The following is a 20,617-nucleotide window of genomic DNA, read 5'->3' as shown; positions in this document are numbered from 1 at the left end:
CCTCCAGGCTGACTCACCATTGGATGCATGGAGGTGACGGACTGCTGACATGTACTTAAGGAAATTTTAGGCTGACTGTGAATTTGACTCTATATAAATTGACATGAAAGTTACAAAAGCATTTGTCCATTGCAAAATGGACAATGGGGTTTTCCCTGACTGTTTGACATTCAATTTGATTGATCCTTGATCAATTTGAACAGACACAGTTTCTTGTTTGTGTTCAGGCAATAACACCCTTAATTCAATTTACTGATTAGCCCAATTTTTTTGCCTTACACGCAAGGGAATAGTTGCAGCTAACGGTATACCCCCCGATAACTGCAGTGGTGTGACATTGTTATCATCCGCTGAACTACTTAAAATAGACTCACCCCCCAAAATTTTATCCAAAGTTAGGAGGAAACTCGATTATTGGGCTGTACCTAAAACATTGTTTGTATTCACTGCAGTGTTGGCTGTGTAAGGCAAACTATTCACTGAAGGCGCTTGTTGTGGCGTTTCCACATCTTTACTGGGCTCAAGAGATACTGGACTTTCTCCATTGTCTGTCTCGGTCACCCGGCCTTGCTTCTTTAGGATAGCTTCCGCCAGTTTATTGTAATCGATTTGTGGCAGCGATTCGTCACTAGATGACCTTTGTCTCCGCTGTCTTTTACGAGTCTGTCCATTAGGCCCTGGCTCGTGCCTTTTCTTGGATGGCATTGCTGAAATGGAGGCATATAATAAAAAGTTTTTGTTCTAAATAAAATTGAACTAACTGTACCAATGTAAGGTTCTGTATGTACAAAATTATATGTTACATGTAATTTCAAATGAAGACCAAAACTATAGTCTTATATTGTCATATATAATTGAAGAGTAGGTGTCTCTAGCCCTCAATTTCAAACCGAAATACATGTTTTACAAAAAATACCAAGCACAAATGAGTGATGCCAATAGAAAACTGACACGTGGTCAGAGTTCAACACAAAGAAATACTGCTAGCAGGAAAAAGATGACAAATGGTCATCCCATCATGTACAAATGGCACATGAAAACAAACAATGGTACAAATGGTACCAAAACATGTACAATGCACTTTGACAAATGGTCAAAATTATACAAGTTCAAACCTGCTAGCAGCAATGAATGACAAATGGCCATTCAAACCAAGTATAAATGGTACTTGGTACAAAAGATGTGGCATCACTCGATGAATGACAAATGGTCATACAAACAAGTGCAAATGGTACCAGTGATAAACATGATAAATGAATAAATAAATAATTAAAATGTATGGCAGCACTGTATGAATAACAAATGGTCATCCAAGCAAAACCTAGTGCTAGCTAGATATATATAGTAAGACGTCCAATCTCATACAACTAATGCAATGGGAACAGCAATGAAACCAACTAATAAGCTATGAGCTTTGACACCACAAATTCTAAACTAAAGAAACAAAGCATGTTTTACCAATGAACTAATGCTATGACGAGTGGTACTCTAACCAAGCAGACTGTACACTTTGTGCCTAGAAACAAATATCAATTCAGACTGCAGGTATTTAATAAATGAATCAGAAATGGTAACATTACCCAGTTGAAATTCTAATATTGATCTTAATCTATGTAAGTAACAAATAATTGATCCATTGGTAAACTAGTAATTTAGTTAAGACTTGTTGCACGAGACCTAAAAATATTAAAAGTAAGGCAATCTAAGAGAAAATTTGAGTTTATATAGCATATTGAAGTAAGATATGATGCTATGAATGATATCATGGTTATCTACTTCTATATATGAAATGGATTTGCACGAAGCAATACAATAATTACCACACGTAATTCAAGTAAGATATAATGCGGTAATGATATAATGGTTATCTACTGCTATATGGGATGGATTTGCATGAAGCAATACATTAATTGCCACATGCGTATAAAAAGAACATGATTACCAAATGGTGCGAGAAGCTCGCAAGACGGCCCTCTTCACGCTTTGCAGGTACTTTCTCATCTGGCTGCTGTCGGTGCGGGAACACCTGATGTGTACGCCATCTGTACTTAGGAATGATAAGTCCTTCCAGAAACCATGGTGTTGATGAAACGAGATATTGTCGAGAGAGGAGGTCCAGCTCTGTAGACAGCAATTAGCCTCGACGACCCGGGAGTTGTAATCGCCCCTCCTGTTGCGCCGCAGAATTTGGCCGATAACGACATGCCGCACTCCACATCCCAGAACCAAGTAATATACATAACTCTGGATTTTTCTCACCAAGGCGTCTACATCTAGATAGTTATTATCAAGGTCATTTCCTCCAATCTGTAGAAAAACGATCTGGGGAGGCGGATCAAATGACGTAAATTTGGGTCCGTGAACCATGCGATCGACAGTCAAACCTCCTTCACTAAGAAACTGTACATCAAATAAATGCCTATAAAGTCTCAAATTGTCATTCTCAGTGTTACGAGCAATAAAATTCTGCAACCGCCGAATAAAGGAATGTCCTATAATCGCTACGCGAATGGGAGCCATTAGAGTATCTACTTTCGTTTTCACCACACCGACAACAACACAGGAAGATGTCCACAGAAGAATACGAAATAAATCGTCAATTAATATTAACGCTCACAGGATTTTTTTAATTCTCGAGTAATCCAAAAAATATTTCAGCAAATGTTTGGCCGTCATATCTTTACAATAGCAGTAGATATAATGATGCTAGTTCTCTTATCTCAAAAGGATAAAGTTACCGGGGGGTCCCTACGGGTTTACAGATAAAGAGGCACAAAGTGGGGAAATACAAAATAACATATAATACATGAAACTTAACTTAAAATAATTTTACTACCATAAAATATCATTGATGCATTCTCTCATAGTTTCTTTAAATGTTAGATTTTGCCTACGTTTTTCAGAAATGTGACCAAGCCATTTTTAATAATATGTGCCTTCTCCGGGTAAAATAGTAAGGTCTGTAGGTAGATTTGTATTTTTTTTTTCTTCCTTGAAATTTTCTAATTTTAGTCGAGCCATTTTAAGCCAGACATAAACAGTTATGATATACAGTAATTCACTTAATTTCACAATTTAAAAAAAGATCAATACAATATATACTAATGTTATAACAAGTCAGATTCTTCAATGCAGCCAATCTGCTTAAATTGGCTTTTTCAGAACAAAATTATCAATCACGATTATTATCTTGTTCTTCTATGATAAAGAGAACTTCAGTGATATATTTAGCTAATTTGGCATCTTCTTAATGAATTTATACATTTTATATTTTCCATTTTCTTTTGTCGGCTATAGATTTTGTTTGTTTTGTCTGTTTTATACCATTTATTTTGACTGAGTTTGTGTTCTTTGTTTGAATATATAAGCCACTTAACACCCATTAGTATTGCACATGTACAATCTTGGCAGTACCGGTAGGTTTCACATGCATCGTTTTTTTCTAATGTGTGAGGCAATGCGTAGAACATGTTGGGAGAAAACGATAGTATTTTCTTTTCTGGAAGTATGTGCTACTTCATGTTCCTTTGAATTATCAGCCATATGTTATGCATGCATGAAAGGCAAAGATCCACATGACAAAGATTGCAATGCTGTTCTTCAGGGGTTGGACAACCTACAGCAAATGAGGCCTTTTTTAGGCATTTGCCATTTCTATTATAAACTGGATTGTTTTTCTGTTTAAGATATACAGTAATGATATAAAAATTAAATTCTATACTGTAAACCAGCTTTTATTCGCGTGCGAGAAATTTTCGCGAAGTTCGCGAGACCCTCGTCATCGCGAATATTTCTCGCCGCCAATCAGTCCTCAAAGTGTATTTGTCTATTAACAACAGATGCAAAAAGGCTTGGTTGCGAAAATTAATCGTCGCGAAGTAGTTTATCCCTGGTAAATCGCGAAATAAAGTCGTCGCGAATAAAAGTTGGTTTACAGTATATTATTTATTATCATTTAAATGTTAATGATTGTGCGTGCAATGTTTTTAATGCTTGATCAAGATTACTGTGAACATGTCAACTAAACAAACTCAATTTCAAAATTCAAATAATTAATATAATACTACATGAAGGTAAAAATAATATTTATCCTGCAACTACCATTTGCATTGACCTAATAAAGGTTACCTAACAAACAGAAGCTTTATCCGGTCACTGCCCTAATAAAGCGTCGTGCATGTATTCCGACATTTTAAAAACATTGTGACGTCATGTATATTGCAATGTTTACGCCATGGCGTCATACTTTCAACTGAAGAGATGCCCCTAAATTTGTCGGAAAGAGCTTGTTTTAGACGTTCAAATCTAAAATTTTGTTGCAGGATAAACAAAATACTCTCTTGAAATGTGTGATATTTGGGCTCGGGTCGAAAATATAAGAGGGTTCGGCAAGCCTCGGCCTCTATCACGTTTTCTTAACCTCGCCCGAATATCGCTTATCTTTCAAGACAGTGAATATGTATCTTATTTATATTTACAAACGTGTACATTTAATAGTATTGTGAGTTTATATTAGTAAAGGTTTTGTAACATTACTGAAGATAATATTAGAAACACTCAAGGACATTTCCTATCATATATCTGTGAAAAAAATCTTAAAAGCACTATAGTTTTGCACTAGTATAATGCATTTATTCACTTTGGTATCCTGGAACAAGTACAGCTTAAAAAGAATTCGAAGTTATAATACCTTTTCCTGTATAATCCTATTTTGTGTCTGTGTTTTAATTTGTTCGGGTATTTTTTTTTGGGGGGGGGTGGTTGGATCGAGTTGAAGCCTTTTTGTTAAAGAAAAAAAAATATGAGTTCATTTGCAAAAAAATAGTTCAGAAGTATTTACATGAACTTTTCATCATGTTAATTCAAATGTTCTAAAAAAAAAACTATTACTTTAGAGAATGTTTGGATGCAGTCTATGCTACGTCATTAATATTGGGATCCACAAAATTAGATACCTTCTAAAAGTATTTGTAAATCAAGAAAAGAAAACTTTACAGGTTTCATATAAAAGAAGTATTTTAGTCTGTATATTTAAGGTCTAGCTTCGTCTTCTTTTATAGCTTTTTACATGTGGATTTTCTGAGCCAAAAGCTCAAAGATTTAGTGGTGCAGTCTGGGGTTTCATAAATGATTAAGAATATAGATCACAATTCAAGAATCCCTTTGTCAATTTCTTTAAAATTTGTCACTATGTACCATTGGCCCAAGGGTTCTCATTCGTACATGTACTTAAACAGCGATGTAACCCTTGTGCAAGAGAGATAATTAGGAAAATAATTCAAAACACACTGGTACCTTGTATTAACAAAACATCAAGAATGTATATATTTTATTGTTTAGACACTTAAAATAGCGGAAGGGGTAGATTATTAATAACATGTACATAACTAAAACTCCAAAGTATCTAGAGAAGTTTATATATTTCGTGGTATCTCTCCTTTACTATACATGCAAAGAGCAAATATCTTCATATTTCTGTGATTTTTTTTTTTCACATGTCATAAGTAATTACATGACCTAATTACACGACGTAATAATGTCAACATAACATGACTTGCTGTAGGATTTGCTTAGTTTTAGATCTAGCAAAGAGCATGGTGTAATGTATAAATGAATGTACAAAACGCGCATGTAAACTGATAATTCTTTTACTTACATTTAAACAGGTATATAATATAAATTTTGACGATCGATTTACCCTATGTACATTTAACGTTAGAGAAAAGAGAAAAAAAAAACTAGATGCTGTCATGAGACAGTAATACCCGCACTAAGGTGTTTGCCTTTAAATACACACCCGTACATATTGGGCTTTCCAAGGAAAAGTCAAAACAATTCTATAATTTACACAGTACATGTATTTGTCACATAGAGTATAACATTCTCAGACCCTATGACTTATAACATCTATTTTATATACTTCATAGGCATCGGAAAGAAATTGAAAGTGTGGGGGAGGGGCTAATTGAAAAGGCGGGGGCTAGTCCAACAAAAAAATGTAAACCCCAATTTTCAATACATAGAAAATGTCTATCTTTACAAAAAAAGTGGGGGGGGGGTTAAAGCCCCCCTCTAGCCCCCCCCCCACCCCTCCCGGCTCTGATGCCTATGTGCTTGAAAAAACAGAATCTAATTAATGGTGTGAATTAAATTTTTAAAAAATGTTTTGCTCATAATTGCAACCTTTTAAAATTAAATAATGCCCCCCAAACACCACACACATACACACCCTCGATCTCACGAAACGTACGTTTTTTTTTAATAGGCTACACATGAAGATGGAAAAGTTATGTTAAAACATAGTTTGTTATGAATAAGTTTATTGAAATTTGTTCTTGAACTTTACATGTTTACATGTAAACACCTTTTGGAAAATACCTACATTACGTTGGGTTGCGTCACCCATAAAATATTTTAAGATTAAGCATCACTTGGCACACCTCGGCCGATCATACTTCATCTGGTTTAATCGATTGGAATTAAAGATTTACAGAGCGTGCACATGGTGCAGATGTGTATGGAAAATATTCATTTTGTGTTATAATTGGATTATATTTCATGAAGTTGACCAGACCTATGACAGTCGGTAAGTGCAAGTTTAAGTACCAGGGTATAGATTGGGGTAAAATAAACCGAAGGATTAGGTTAAAATTTAAAGATCATTGCATGCCACAGTAGTCGAAATTCACATTGTAAAGTTATCTCCCGTTGTCCATGCGACATTCAGTTACTGGTGCAGATCCAGATTTTTTTTCAGGAGGAGGGAGGGAGGGTTCACACCTCATTTATAAAAATTCTAGCCCAGAATTTCCTCACAAGCAAAGAAAAAAATGAAAACAAAATAAAATCAATGATAGTGGTGTCGTGGGGTCAATGTTTTATAAGGGGGATAATGTCCAAAGTCATTTTTTTTATTTGCTTCAGTATATAGTCTTATTTGAATAACAAAGCAAATTCCAGGGGGGGGTCCACTCTCCTTAGCCACTCCCTGTCCCTGAAATTACAATTGATCTTGTGACTCCAAAATAGATTTTTCCCCATTTGACTATATACATATTTTGCTTCTTGTATTCATAAATAATGTCTGCATGTCTGTTTGTCTGAAAAAATTTGATCAGTAATTTGGCTTAAATTTTGATCAGTAGGTGCTAGGGCTTTCATGCTTAACATGTGTATTCATTGTGAAATTTCAACAGGTATAAATATGTTTCACCTTGACCCTAGAGTTTGACCCACTTAAAAAAACTTTAACTTTGGCAATTAACTTTTGAACAGGAAGTACCAGGGATTTCTTATTTCACATGTGTATTCCTTGTGACAAGACTTTGATACCAGTTATTTTATCCCTTTGACCTTGACCTTTGAGTTTGACATACATTTGAGAAACTTCAGCCTTCGCCATATATATAAGCTACCATACATGGGCATCAGTGTTTAACAAACACATCTTGTCTTCATTATTTTTAAGTGACGGTGTCTCCATATGAGGGAAAAAAAAACCAGAGAGAGATGTTTTCACAACAAACAAACAAATTACTAAAAATAACATAAAACATGAGCATGTTGGTTGCATCTCTTGTTCTCCCTTGAATCAGAACTGATTATATAAATATTTTAAAAACAATAATTATAAGATTTGAAAAGGTTGTGCATCTTAAAATTGACTATAGTTCTGCGGTTGAATTAGCTATAAAAGTTTACTACCTTTATTTTGCTACTCAAAACACTTTGATTAATTATTTTCAATCATACTGTTTTCTGAAATATTCAGTGTTTTTTCAATAATGGATACATATGTCATACATTTTCAGCTTCTCAAAAAATTGCATGAAAAAAAAAGCTTTTCAAATACTGTAACCATGGTAACCCTTTCAAAATATTTGTGAATCCTACATTTTTAGCTCATTTGGGCTTTTCTAGTTTCCTTATCACATTACGTCTGTCGTCCATCTGTTTGTCTGGAAAGTTTTTACATTTTTAACTTCTCTACAACCATTGGGCCAATTTCAACCAATTCATATAGAAATATGTACATCTGTATGTCAGTCTGTCAATTTAATCTTGGTCATCACAGTCACATCTATTAAATGTAAAGAGACAAGGCATTTGTATTAAACATATGTATTAGTATTTACCTGTGACAATGGCATGATTTTTTTTTACCCATGACCTTGAAGTTTGACCTACTTGCAAAAAAAAATACATTGCTTTAAATTTATCCTTTTAGTAGAATTCATATTATACATGCAAGTATATTATTACCTATGATAAGACATTTCTGAATAAATAATGACTAGGTGACCTTCACTGAAGCCTAACCTTCTTTTCAAAAATGTTGCAATTACCTCCCGGGGCAAAATCTAAATTCCGAAACTTTACTGCACATCTACATGACACCACCAACCATCTCCCAAAAGATGATTAGGCTGCTGAGTAAAATGTAGAAGGAGTTCAGGGAAGAAGGGACTTTTAGCATAAAAAATGTCATTTTTAGACCCCCATTTGACCCCCGGGACAAAATCAAAATTCCAAAACCTTACTGCAAATCTACATGACACCCTGAACCATCTCCCAAAAGATGATTAGGCTGCTGAGTAAAATGTAGAAGACGTTCAGGGAAAAGGGGCTTTTTGCATAAATAAAGTCATTTTTCGACCCCAATTTGATCCCCTAGGACAAAATGAAAATACCAAAAGCTTACTGCACATCTATATGACACCACCAACCATCTCCCGAAAGATGATTAGACTGCTGAGTAAAATGTAGAGGGAGTTCAGGGAAAAGGGGCTTTTAGCATAAAAAACGTCATTTTTCGACCCCCATTTGACTCCCTGGGGCAAAATCTAAATTCCGAATTCTTCCTGCACATCTACTTGACACCATCAACCATCTCTCAAAAGATGATTAGGCTGCTGAGTAAAATGTTGAAGAAGTTCAGAGAAAAAGGGGCTTTTTGCATAAAAAACGTCATTTTTCGACCCCCATTTGATCCCCCGGAGCAAAATCAAAATTCCGAAACCTTATTACACATCTACATGACACCATTAACCATCTCCTAAAAGATGATTAGGCTGCTGAGTAAAATGTAGAAGGAGTTCAGGCAAGACGGGGCTTTTAGCATAAAAAACTTCATTTTTCGACCCCCATTTGATCCCCTGGGGCAAAATCAAAATTCTGAAACCTTACTGCACATCTACATGACACCCAAAACCATCTCCCAAAAGATGATTAAGCTACTGTAAAAAGATGTAGGAGGAGTTTTAGGGAAGAAAAGTGTAAGAGACGGACGAACGGACGGTTGGACGGACAGACGGACGGACGGACATAAGTAACAACAATATACCCGAACTTTGTTTAGAAAGTGCGGGTATTAAAACAGGACAGTGTCCTGGCAGCTGTACAATCTCTACACTAAGCCTTATTTTTTGTTGAAAATTTCTTAAAATACTCATCATAAGCCGGCTGTTATGCTTAATTTTTTTCATTTATCATTACTCATAATAAATTTGTATATATGTGTGAAAATATCAGTGCAATACATCACATCCAAAACAGCTGAAAAACATATCGGTGTTGTCGTAACAAAGTAAGCCAACACCTTACAATTTGTCAAAATCTACAGAGACCGATTATTGCAATATTCGAACATATTCGATTGTCAGTCCTCAGGCTCCACGGGATTTTACCACGTGAAAGACCTGCTTCATTTCCAAATGATTTTTTATCTTCTAAACATCTTTTCTTAGTCGAAATTTTTTATCATAGTCAGTGTATATTATTTCATTTCAGTACACAACAAGGAAGTTACATGTTACCCTTTTGAAAGTTCTCTTATTTGAAAAAAAACAAAAACAAAAACTTAGACTCAATGTAACTTTCAGCGATTTCCTTTAAGATGTACGTTTAATACAGAAACTTTGTGGTAGTATCAATTTGAGATTTACTCCAGATATTTCACAATTCGAATTTTTTCGGTATAGTATTCCCCAATGACGAGGTTTTCGTCAGAGTCGATGCTCAGTCCGGCAGAACATGGGTGTTTGATGTAACAAAGGGAGTTTCCATCAAGATCGATGATGTGAATTAGATCATTTGCAAAATCACCCACTAGGACTTGATGATTGATATTAGAAGCAATTACTGATGGTTGAAACTTCTTGTACTCGGATGACTTGGAGATATGACCAAGGTATTTGAATTTTAATTTTCCAGATGCATCCACCACAACAACGACATTTGCATCAAAGTCAGCGATACAGACATCTCCATTGCGATTTTCAGTCAGTCGAAGCAAACCGCGAGAACCAGTCGAAAATAAAGGTGTTTTCTTTCTGTCATGTTGTATAACTTGCTTTGGTATCTTATCTGAAAACAAAACAACTCTAGACTGACTCCTACCCTTTGAGCGCATACTAACCAGCAGATTTCTTGCTGCAGTATGGCAGAGACCTCTGGGGCTCCAGTCAACTAAATCCATCAGTATGTCAACTTTGCCATTTCTAAAAATGTAAACCTTTGAATCAAGCAAAGGGATTCCTGTAAATACTGGTTCATTATCAAAGTTGGTTGTCAATACTACAACATCACTGTTAGTTTTGATTTTCTTTAGGATAGATATGTTCATATTTATTATATTTAGTGTTTTCCCACGGCCACTTGTTAATATCTTATCATTTCCCATACTTTGCACCTGCCACAACTTTTTATGAGTCATTCCATAAGGACTTTGAAGAGTTTTCAGTACTGTAGGAACTTTCATCTTCTTTGAAAATGTTAAAATCCTGCCCGAAGGGTCAGAATAAATTGAGCCAAACATTTTCCGAATTTGCTTTGGGTCAATTGGATGTGAAGATAAGTCCGGACATTGAAATTCGAATATCGTTGGGCCCTTTCGTAGGTTCTCATCAAATGATTTATATTTTAGAACAGTCGTTGCATCATAAGATCTGAGGATGCCCTCATTCATCTTAATAATTGCATTGAGTTCTTCTTTAGTTTTTGTTACCAATTTTCTGTTTTGCTTGTTCCTTATTACAGCTTGATTTTTCTGTTTGGTCACTGCATTTTTGAAAATGGTAGCTTCGTGATGTACAGCTTGACACATTTTTCTTCTTGGTCGTTTATTTCTTTGAGAACTTTATCAAATCGGCAGCAGGTGTACAAGACCCGCTTTTATTGAATTTTGTAACAATTATATTTTGCAGTTCTGCGGTATCAGCTTTTATTCGGAACTTATATTCTTCAATTTTATTTTGAATTCCCATCAAAGCGTGATTTTCGTGAGATCTCATTAAACAATCATGGCAAACTGGTTTTGAACAGGTTTGGCAGAATGTCGGACATTGATTCTCCTCATGTAACTTACAAACAGGAAGAACAAGTTTGCCTTTTTTCCGTGATTTAAAGTGTACAACTTCATGTTCCCTTGATTTGTCGGCCAGGTGTGATGATACACATTTGTTGCAAATATCGATGTGACAAGGTTTGCAGTGGTGTTCCACAGAATTTGGACACAAATAGCAGGAAATAATATCTTGTCCCTGAACGGTAGCCATTTTTTTCCACCTGAAAATCCTGAAATTGAGTGATTTCATTGATTGGTTACATGAAATACTTGTGGTCTTTGAGTAAAAAATAAATTGTATTTTTAAGGAAATACTTAAGACTGTTCAGTTTAATTGCAAAATTTGTTCTACAACTGTTTCAATCAAAGAAGAAGAATTACATTTAAATTATGAATGTAAAAATTTACTATTACTATTAAATCAACAATATGAAATATAATGTTATGATATGTAATTAATCAGGAAGCACAAACAGAGTGTTTTAAGAATAATTACTACTGATAGGAATTTAATCTTAGGGATCGAATATCAATATAGCTACTAAAAAACAATAAACATCGGAAAATAACTCATCAATAAAATAGCAAGATTTAAATTACAACAATACCTTTTATTTAACGTCTGGCATCCGTAAAAATGATATAAAAACAAAAGTTAAATGGTTGCCAAAAGAAAATAAGAATGTTAAATCAGGGGAAAACACTTGACAATATCTCTCAATTTCTGACCTTCGTCCAATCACGGAAAACAAAGAAGAAGAAGCAAGATCGAAGGACAGATAGTGTAAAGAAGACCGGTATACCAAAGATTTTTAAGCTAAGATAATACAGAAAAATCTCCATCGCATCATTTTAGTGTTAGCTATTGTTTAACACCAAAGGAAATCAGAATGATTATGGATCAAGGATTTTATTTTTGTAACTAGTGATCATTAAAGATAAACTATGAGGAAGGGCATAATACACATAACTGTAAAACATTGTTATCTTAAACATTAAATTATAAGTCTCAATAAGGCTTTATTTGTGGTCCCGGCCGGTTACTCGTCAAATTACGGACCTTTAACATAGATCTTAAAAATTAAATGTTATTAACTAATATCTTTATTATTCGAGTCTTCCTCTAAAAATGTCAAATAATAGATGTACGCAGCATACAAAACTCAGTTTTGAAGTTAGGGTCATTTGATTTTCATGAATATCAAAAGAAATTACTGACAGGCACACACGTTTAAGCTTTCGTAAACACCGAGCACAGATTTGTTCAGAGTCGAGTTTGATATATAATGTGTATATTATATGTGTAAAGGTTCAGTAAAAAATATATTTGTTGAACAACCTTGTGCTCTATGTTTTTTGTTTTTTAATTAAAAGTATTGTGGTTTTGAACCTCTTCTCAGTCTTCATTTACATGCGATTAACCTCTTTATGACCTGTTTCGAATCACAACAAGCCACGAGGATTTGTGTCGTTACGGATAAATGCCCACAGTAAACGTGCTAGCTAGTGCTCAGTTGAAACGTACTCAGTATTGTATCAGTCAACATATGGACTTTTTTGGTTAATCTTGTTATAGTGGTTCACTCACATTGCCAAAGTTTTGTGAATAGAAAATTGTATATGTTGTTGATTGAGAATCTTTAACGTATTTGAAAGGAAAATATTATATATCACAATTTTCTTTATAGGATCTAATCTAAATGTCTCCGCCCATTTGCATGTTAGAGAAAAACCGTAGTCTGATAGGTGGAAAATGTTCCGGCATTTTTTAGCGCCATGGGTGTTTAAAATTGGTTTGTAATATTTTTATATGATTAATTATTCATTATAAATGCACAATAATCTTATTAAAAAACGTATTCAGAATGAAATCAAACAAGATATGCGTTTCTTCTATCTAACCAGTAAATTAAGGGTGTAAAAAGGGACCACGCTACTATACTTAAGTGGAATACTCCATCTTTTTAATTGGCGAAATATCATTTATCAGTCTGACAGCTTGTAATATTAAAGTTAATGGACAAATTCACTGATGTTTCCTTAAGGGAATACTCAACACAAACAAATTTGATGCATTGACTGATAAATATTTTTTTGACTAGTTTTGATTTAAAATGACGTATGCAATAATTCCATGACATGTGTTTTAATTCAAAGAGAATATATTGGTTAAATCATGAAGACTAATTTATAGACAGACTTTTTTTGTTTCTTTTTGAGCCCCAATGACATTATTTATTGAACGTCCCTCGTACATGCATTTTTCCCCAGCGTATGTCAATAATGTACGCGTTTAAAATAGAGTGATCCCGGGATTTTCACAAATTTTATGACTTGACCGAAATTTGATGTTGTCTAACAACTTTAAGACGGGCAATAAATCATAAACTAATACACTAAATATCCCGTAAAATCAGTACAATTATCACACAAAGATTCATAAACGATTAAACAAGCGTAACAATGACATAATTTTTCCTTTTTTATCCCACATAGTGCGGATTTATTCTCATTTCACATTTAAAGAATTAAAGTGATAATAAACGCCGTTATGTTTCCACGGCATTTCGAAACAACTGTTTCTATGGCAACTGCCATAGAGTTACAATCATAAATATTTAAAATGTTTTTTTCATTTAAAATATTCAACGTGTCTATATTCTCATTTGTAGTTTTCAACCAATTTCACTTACATGTATAAATAAATAAAATATTAAGAAATTCCACGAACTTGTGGATCAACCCTCTTATATAAAATCAGCTGCAAGCTACTTACAAGCTACTTACATATCTCAATCATTGTAATATTAATTTGTATAAACATGAATGTCATCGGTTGGATAATTGATCGATTGAAGGACCTAGAAATCTGTACAGGCGACTTTTTTATTGGTATTTACTGACTGATAAACAACAATGGTTTCTTCAAGAAATAAAAAGAAAATATTTAGTTCATATTAAGATTCTTAACTATATTTTGCGTGTTGCTTGCAAACATATTAACCTGATAATTTTCATTCGTCCCTTTTATTTTGTTGCATATGTAGACTCCTTGACAAGAATCACTCTCAACATTTCCATCGAAACATAAGGGGATAGATTTACTTTTTAAGTGTTCGTATTTAATTCAAATGATAATTAAATAGTTTAGGAAAAAACTTTATGAAAACACCTAAAATCAGGGTAAAACCTACTTCCTGGTTAGGTCACACATAACAATCAGGTACAGGATTTTTTTTTTAAGAAAAAATGATGGCAGATTACCTTACATATAAACATAAAAAATGAGGTTTTTATTTCAGTAATATAAGAGGGATTATGCTACAAAATAAAAGCGAAATTCCAAGGGTGGTATGAATACTATCAACTTTCATTTTGATTCATCTGTAGCATACTGATGTGAACAATATCAGTTTCCTTTTTTTAAATGAATATATTTTGCCGACAAACAGAGATAAATTCCACATTTAAACTGGAACACATGATCAGATATATACCGATGTGTGGAGATTTGTTTCTGGCCAAGTGATCTTAGTGGAGTAAAATAGTTAGAAATCTACACTTTCACAAACGCCAGGTAGATTTTTTTTATTTGTATGTATTTATGCCTTTGTATGTCCTTTTATTTTTTCAAAGTAATTGTAGACATGTGCAATGCATTTTCTTTCTTTTTATTTTCTTTCATAAAGTTATTTATCTTAATGCAACTTAAATATGTTTTGATCCCACAAAAAATATATCCAATTTGTTTTGAAAGGAAACTTAATTTAGGTACTGTTTAACGGATAGCTATTAGCCGTGAAAATAGATATGCGATATTTGTGTATTCTTAAAGTGAAAATATCTGTCCCATATCAGTATAGAAATATATAAGCCATTTGTACATGTTGTACTATTTATAACTGATTGCTTTTTTATCATCACTGATGCAAATAGTGCATAATATACCTTCATCCTTCTTGCTTTCTATCTAAATTTATTCTATCGTCAATTGCGTTTAATTTACTTAGTCTCTGCATTTGATATCAAAAATGAAAAAAAAATCTTTCTTTTTACCTCCAGAAGCAAATGATAGTCATTTATTTTGTTCCAAAACCTATTATAGGCAAAGCGAGGTAGACGTTCTTCCGGTACGGTTGACGTGAAATACTTTGAAGTCTAGCGTGGTTGTAGGACATGCCAAACGTTGCAATATTCGATCTTTTCCATTTGTATTCTATGATATTTATTTGTATTTTATGATTTTTAATTTTCCATTGAATTTTCTATTTTTTTAATTAATATTCGTTACTTTTCATTTGTATAATAAAAAAAATATCTCAATTTATATGGGTTTTTCCATTGCTTGTTTTTTTTCCTCATTGTATTGTAAGATTGCTTACTTTTATTCGATGATTTTTCAGTTGTATCGTGTTCTAGTGCGAATTATTTAGTTTGTTACGAAGGATTTCATTGATCAAGATTTATACCCTCGTCTCAGGCCACGATCTGGAGTTTGCATTAGATCTTTCCCAGTATGGGAGAGAATTGTACATATTGGCCTTGGTTTGCGCCGATGGGTTTAGCATGTATCGTGTTGAAAATGAATGAGACGTTCCGAGTGCCCCTGAATAGCCACTCAGAGTTCCTCGGATGATTCGTACCTCGCAGCGGAGTCAGCCGAGGATTGCCGATTACTGAAAAGTAAACTGACTCCTATATGTATTTGCATGCATGTTAGAGAACAACTATGACGATAAAAAGGGAGCGATGGCAGATTGCAAATAAATAATGTGTTCTTAGAAATCTTGTCCGAGAAGAATAAATAATTTGATCGTGACTGGTAGTACCCAAGACTGTTCCCCCTTTCACCCCCTCCCCTCCCCCCCCCCCCGAAACGGAGTTTTCTGCTTTGGGGTGATTTACTTTTACTTCTTTTCGCTGGTCATCTTGGACATGAATATTCTCTTCTGCATAGAAAGTGTAATAAATAATCTAATTCAACTAAATTTGCCATCCCCTCCCTTTGGGAAGTTTATCAATATTCACGTGAAAAATTTAGGCCACGTCAACCAAAACGTACCAAGCTTGTTTAAACACTGTATTGTAACCAATGAATATATTCGAAACGAAATAAATAAACAATATGTAAACAATCCTTGGACTCAGTACAAATGAAAAATTATCGAGTACAAATAAAATAATTATACAATACAAAATCAATAAGAAATGATTCAATCCATATAAAAAATATAGAATGCAAATTAAAAAAAAATATACTAATCAAATGATATGTTTACAATACAAATAAAATTATTCAATTCAAATAGAAAATTATGGAAAACAAATGGAAAAATATAGAATATGAATAAATTTCGTACAACACAAATAAAAAAAGATATATAACACAAATCGAAACATAAAACATAAATGGATAAGAAAGAACATTGCAACGTTTGCCATGTATCACAGCACGTCATAGCTGAGATTTACGTAAGGGGTCGAAGAAAGACATTCTTTAAATGAGTACATGTGCTTCCTTTCATAGATTGTGATAAGCTTTAATTGCAGTTGTACTTACACGCTAGATATAATACATTTACAATCCGTCCTGAATATAAGTGGACGATTAACAAAGAATAAAAAAACCTTGGAATTGTTTTTTTTCTTTTCTTCGAATTTTAAGTACATGTGTACAATCCTGTTGAAATATGAAATCCCAATTTAATCTGACTGTTTATTTAATAATTGTAGAATGGGGAACTTTATTCTAAATGGACTTGGATTTCTTATAATTACAACATCAATACAAGTACAAGCATTGGACTGTTCGTCAGACAAACGCTGTGTGTGTCGTAACATTAACGGACAAATATGGGCAAATTGTAAAAAACTCCGTCTTGAAACAGCACCGTCATTTAGTAGTGAAGTCATGGGAATTAATCTGGCTGACAACATACTCCCACGTTTTCCTACAAATCTTCCTTTAAATATCCTATATCTAGATGTCTCGAAAAATAATCTTATTAACGTAACAAAGGACTCACTAACCCGATATAGTAGGCTGAGAAATTTAAGTATTTCGGAAAACTTGCTTCATACGATTGAACTGGGTTCCTTTGCAAATTCTTCAGATTTAGTGCATCTTGACATTTCCGGTAATCAGGAACTGACTCTTGAGGTTATGCCGAACATATCAAGTGATTTAAGAAATTCTTCTTCCATTCGAGTATTAAATTTTGAGAAACTACAGTGTACATACGGAGTGAGTTTCATTATTAAAAGACATCACACGGCTTTCCTAAAGCATACACATTTAGAGGAACTAAACCTGGCTAATAATCGAATCAACAGCCTGGAATCGGGTGTTCTCACCGAGTTACCAAAGTCACTCAAATATATCAATCTGGCAAATAACGTACTCAGTTTTGGGATTTATCTGCTAGAATTTGGCGATTTATCTAATATTATTACTATCAATGCGAGTTTTCAGTCCTCTTTTCATCAAATAGGACTCATAGATTTTTTCACAAGCTGCAAAGATACAAAGCCGGGCCAATGTGCGAATTTAGCAGAAAACCAACATGGGGTAACGACAGTCAAAAAGCAAATAAAGTTACCTTTACTTACACAAGAAAATATAACAGTCTTCCTTCCACCCAACTTAAAAACGTTATATTTTCACGATAATCTGTACAAAATGACTCTTCAAAATTTTGTTTTCAAATCTGTTAAAACACCTATGTTGTCAAGAATTTATTTTCAAAACAACATAATCCATGAATTAAATGGTCCCATTACCGGCATCGAAAGTGTTGTTCATGCAGATTTCTCTAACAATTTTTGCAGCTATATTTCGCCAAGATTTTTCGAAGATTTGAAAAATATATCTTACCTCGATCTTTCCAAAAATGCTCTAGGTGAGAATCTGGAAAATGATGTTGAGGGAGAAATTTTTCAGAATCTGTTCATGTTGAAAACCTTAAATCTAACACGAAACAGAATTGTACGACTTCCTATTAAAGTATTTCGGAACCTCATGCAACTGGAAAATCTTAACCTCAGTTTCAATTCTTTGAGTACGTTTACAGTACCAGTCAGTCATATGAATCGCTTGTCTCACCTTGACCTCTCCAATAACCAGATATCATCCTTGAGTAGAGAAACAAGAGACATGTTAGATGCAATTTCCCAAAGGAACATTCTGTCATTGAACCTGAAGGGCAACGAACTGAGATGCGACTGTGAGAACTTGGATTTTGTGAAATGGATTATAAGTTCAAAGAATATTAATTTTCTTCATTTTGATGAATATGTGTGCTCTTCTTCAAATTCCTCAGGGATTCCATTCTCAGAGATCGAAAACCGTCTTCAGATGTTGGAAAAACAGTGTTCCTCGTACACTCTTATTATCGTCATTATGACGTCATTAACAATCGTTGTCTTGACAATCACCATCAGCCGTATTCTTTACAGATATAGATGGAAACTGAGGTATATGTATTATGTGGCGAGGGAAAATTATAAAATTAATGTTTACAGACCAGATGCCCTGCCAAACGCGTCGTATCACTTTGATGCATTCGTTTCTTATGCTGATGAAGACAGAGTGTTCGTCATCAATCTCGTGAAGCACTTGGAAAGGGAATTCAATTTAAGGTTGTGCATACACCAACGTGATTTCATCCCTGGAACAGGCATAGCAGACAATATCACCAATGCCATTCATAATAGCAGGAAAACCTTCTGTATTATTACGTCACATTTTCTAGATTCATACTGGTGCATGTTTGAACTAAATATGGCCGGCATGGAGACCATCTATTCCCGAAATGGGGAAACTATTTTGTTTTTGGTTGCGCTAGAGAGAGATGTCATGAAAAAATTGCCATTCTCATTCATGGATTTGATCGAATCAAAATCGTACATAGAATTCCCGGAGGGCGGGGACGACGAGGAAGTAACAGCCTTTAGATCAAAGCTAGCAGATACGCTCAGACAATCGATTTAGTTCTTTTAAAGGCTTTAGTTTACTTTAAAAAATCATGCTTTCGGGCTTGTACATAACCGACAGTTTTTTCGGAATGTTACTGAAATAGTTATCAGTAATCCGATGCTAGATATTGGACGTCATTGTAGAAAAGTTACAAAGTATTCACGTTACATGTATACAACATTGTAATATTTTAGGACTTAACACGTCATCATTGTTATGTAAACATGTTATGATTGTATTTCTATTTTCTTTTACAACATGTGTTGAGAAGTTTATAATTGGCACAATCAACCGCTTCAAGATTTAGAAACTTTGAATTCTTGCCATAACATTTTGAAGCCCCAAAAAAATCATTTTTTCTTTGTATATGTGTTCTTTACATTTGTACTGATTAAAATCTCAGAAAAAAGTGACACTGTATGCGGCGTTTGACGCTAGAATAGTGTGCTAAAGCAGACAGAATGGCATCTGCAGGGAGTTCCTTTAGAGAAATCAGTAAAAATTGAAAACAACAAAAAGCTTTTAAATTCCACTCATGACAACTGCTGCAAATAGATGTACAAACATAAAAAAATATATATTTACTATAGATAGCCACGACATTAAGTTAGCAGCAAACAATAAGTTTAAAATTGTTCCACGAAACTTCGCCAACCAGAAGTTGAGTGGATTTGATATAGACACTGGGAAACTGGATAATTACTAGGCGATATGACTGCTAATGACTGTTTGCTATTTGATTTATACATGTAACTTGGGGACTACTCCTGTGGCAACATCACACACTGCTTTTAGTGATAATGAATTTCATATATGGGCAAAAATGGTGCGCAGTGCACAGCTGGAAATTGTTTTCCGGACACAAAAGTACCGATCCTGCAAATGTTCAATTCATAAATAAGAATTAACAAGTGGTGTGTTAGCAGTTTTTTCTTGTGTATATATGGCTGTTTTAAAAGTATTAAATCTCATTTCACTTCACAGACCATCAGACAATTTATTTCTCGAGATATTTTATTATTTGAATTTTTCCAGTCCTTTTGTCTCCAGTAATAAGATTTTGGTCAATATCAATGCTCAATCCTCCAACGCACGGGTAATTTATATAACAAAGAAAGTTCCCGTTACTGTCTATGATGTGGACTACGTTGCATGTTTGAGCTGTCGCATATCAGTATTTGAGTATTTACATAGGTAGCAAAGTGTAAAGGTTTTAATTCTTTGTGGGTTGATTGATTGGTGAAGTTGCCCTGATACTTAGATCTTAATCCCCCAGAAGAATCCACTACGACAACAAC

At 34.1% G+C, this 20,617-nt stretch overlaps 1 protein-coding gene across 1 annotated transcript; it reads left to right on the top strand.

Moving 5' to 3' along the window:
* Positions 1–14,806: 14,806 nt before the first annotated feature.
* Positions 14,807–19,527, top strand: LOC134228752 (toll-like receptor 4). The gene is made up of 2 exons (XM_062710448.1): positions 14,807–14,921; positions 17,078–19,527. Exon 2 carries the CDS (start codon positions 17,079–17,081, stop codon positions 19,332–19,334), a length of 2,256 nt encoding a protein of 751 aa, XP_062566432.1. The 5' UTR covers positions 14,807–14,921; position 17,078; the 3' UTR covers positions 19,335–19,527.
* The last annotated feature ends 1,090 nt before the right edge of the window (positions 19,528–20,617 follow it).

The sequence above is a fragment of the Saccostrea cucullata genome, unplaced genomic scaffold (genome assembly GCF_032062105.1).
Source record: "Saccostrea cucullata isolate Sc308-1 unplaced genomic scaffold, CSIRO_AGI_Scuc_v1 ctg5156, whole genome shotgun sequence".
Classification (NCBI taxonomy): domain Eukaryota; kingdom Metazoa; phylum Mollusca; class Bivalvia; order Ostreida; family Ostreidae; genus Saccostrea; species Saccostrea cuccullata.
Note: the sequence above shows the minus strand (reverse complement) of the source record. Positions and strands in the feature narration are given on the sequence as shown.

What these genes read in the sequence shown, in the direction of transcription:
- LOC134228752 (XM_062710448.1), top strand. Translation starts at nt 17,079, where the DNA reads ATGGGGAACTTTATTCTAAATGGACTTGGATTTCTTATAATTACAACA.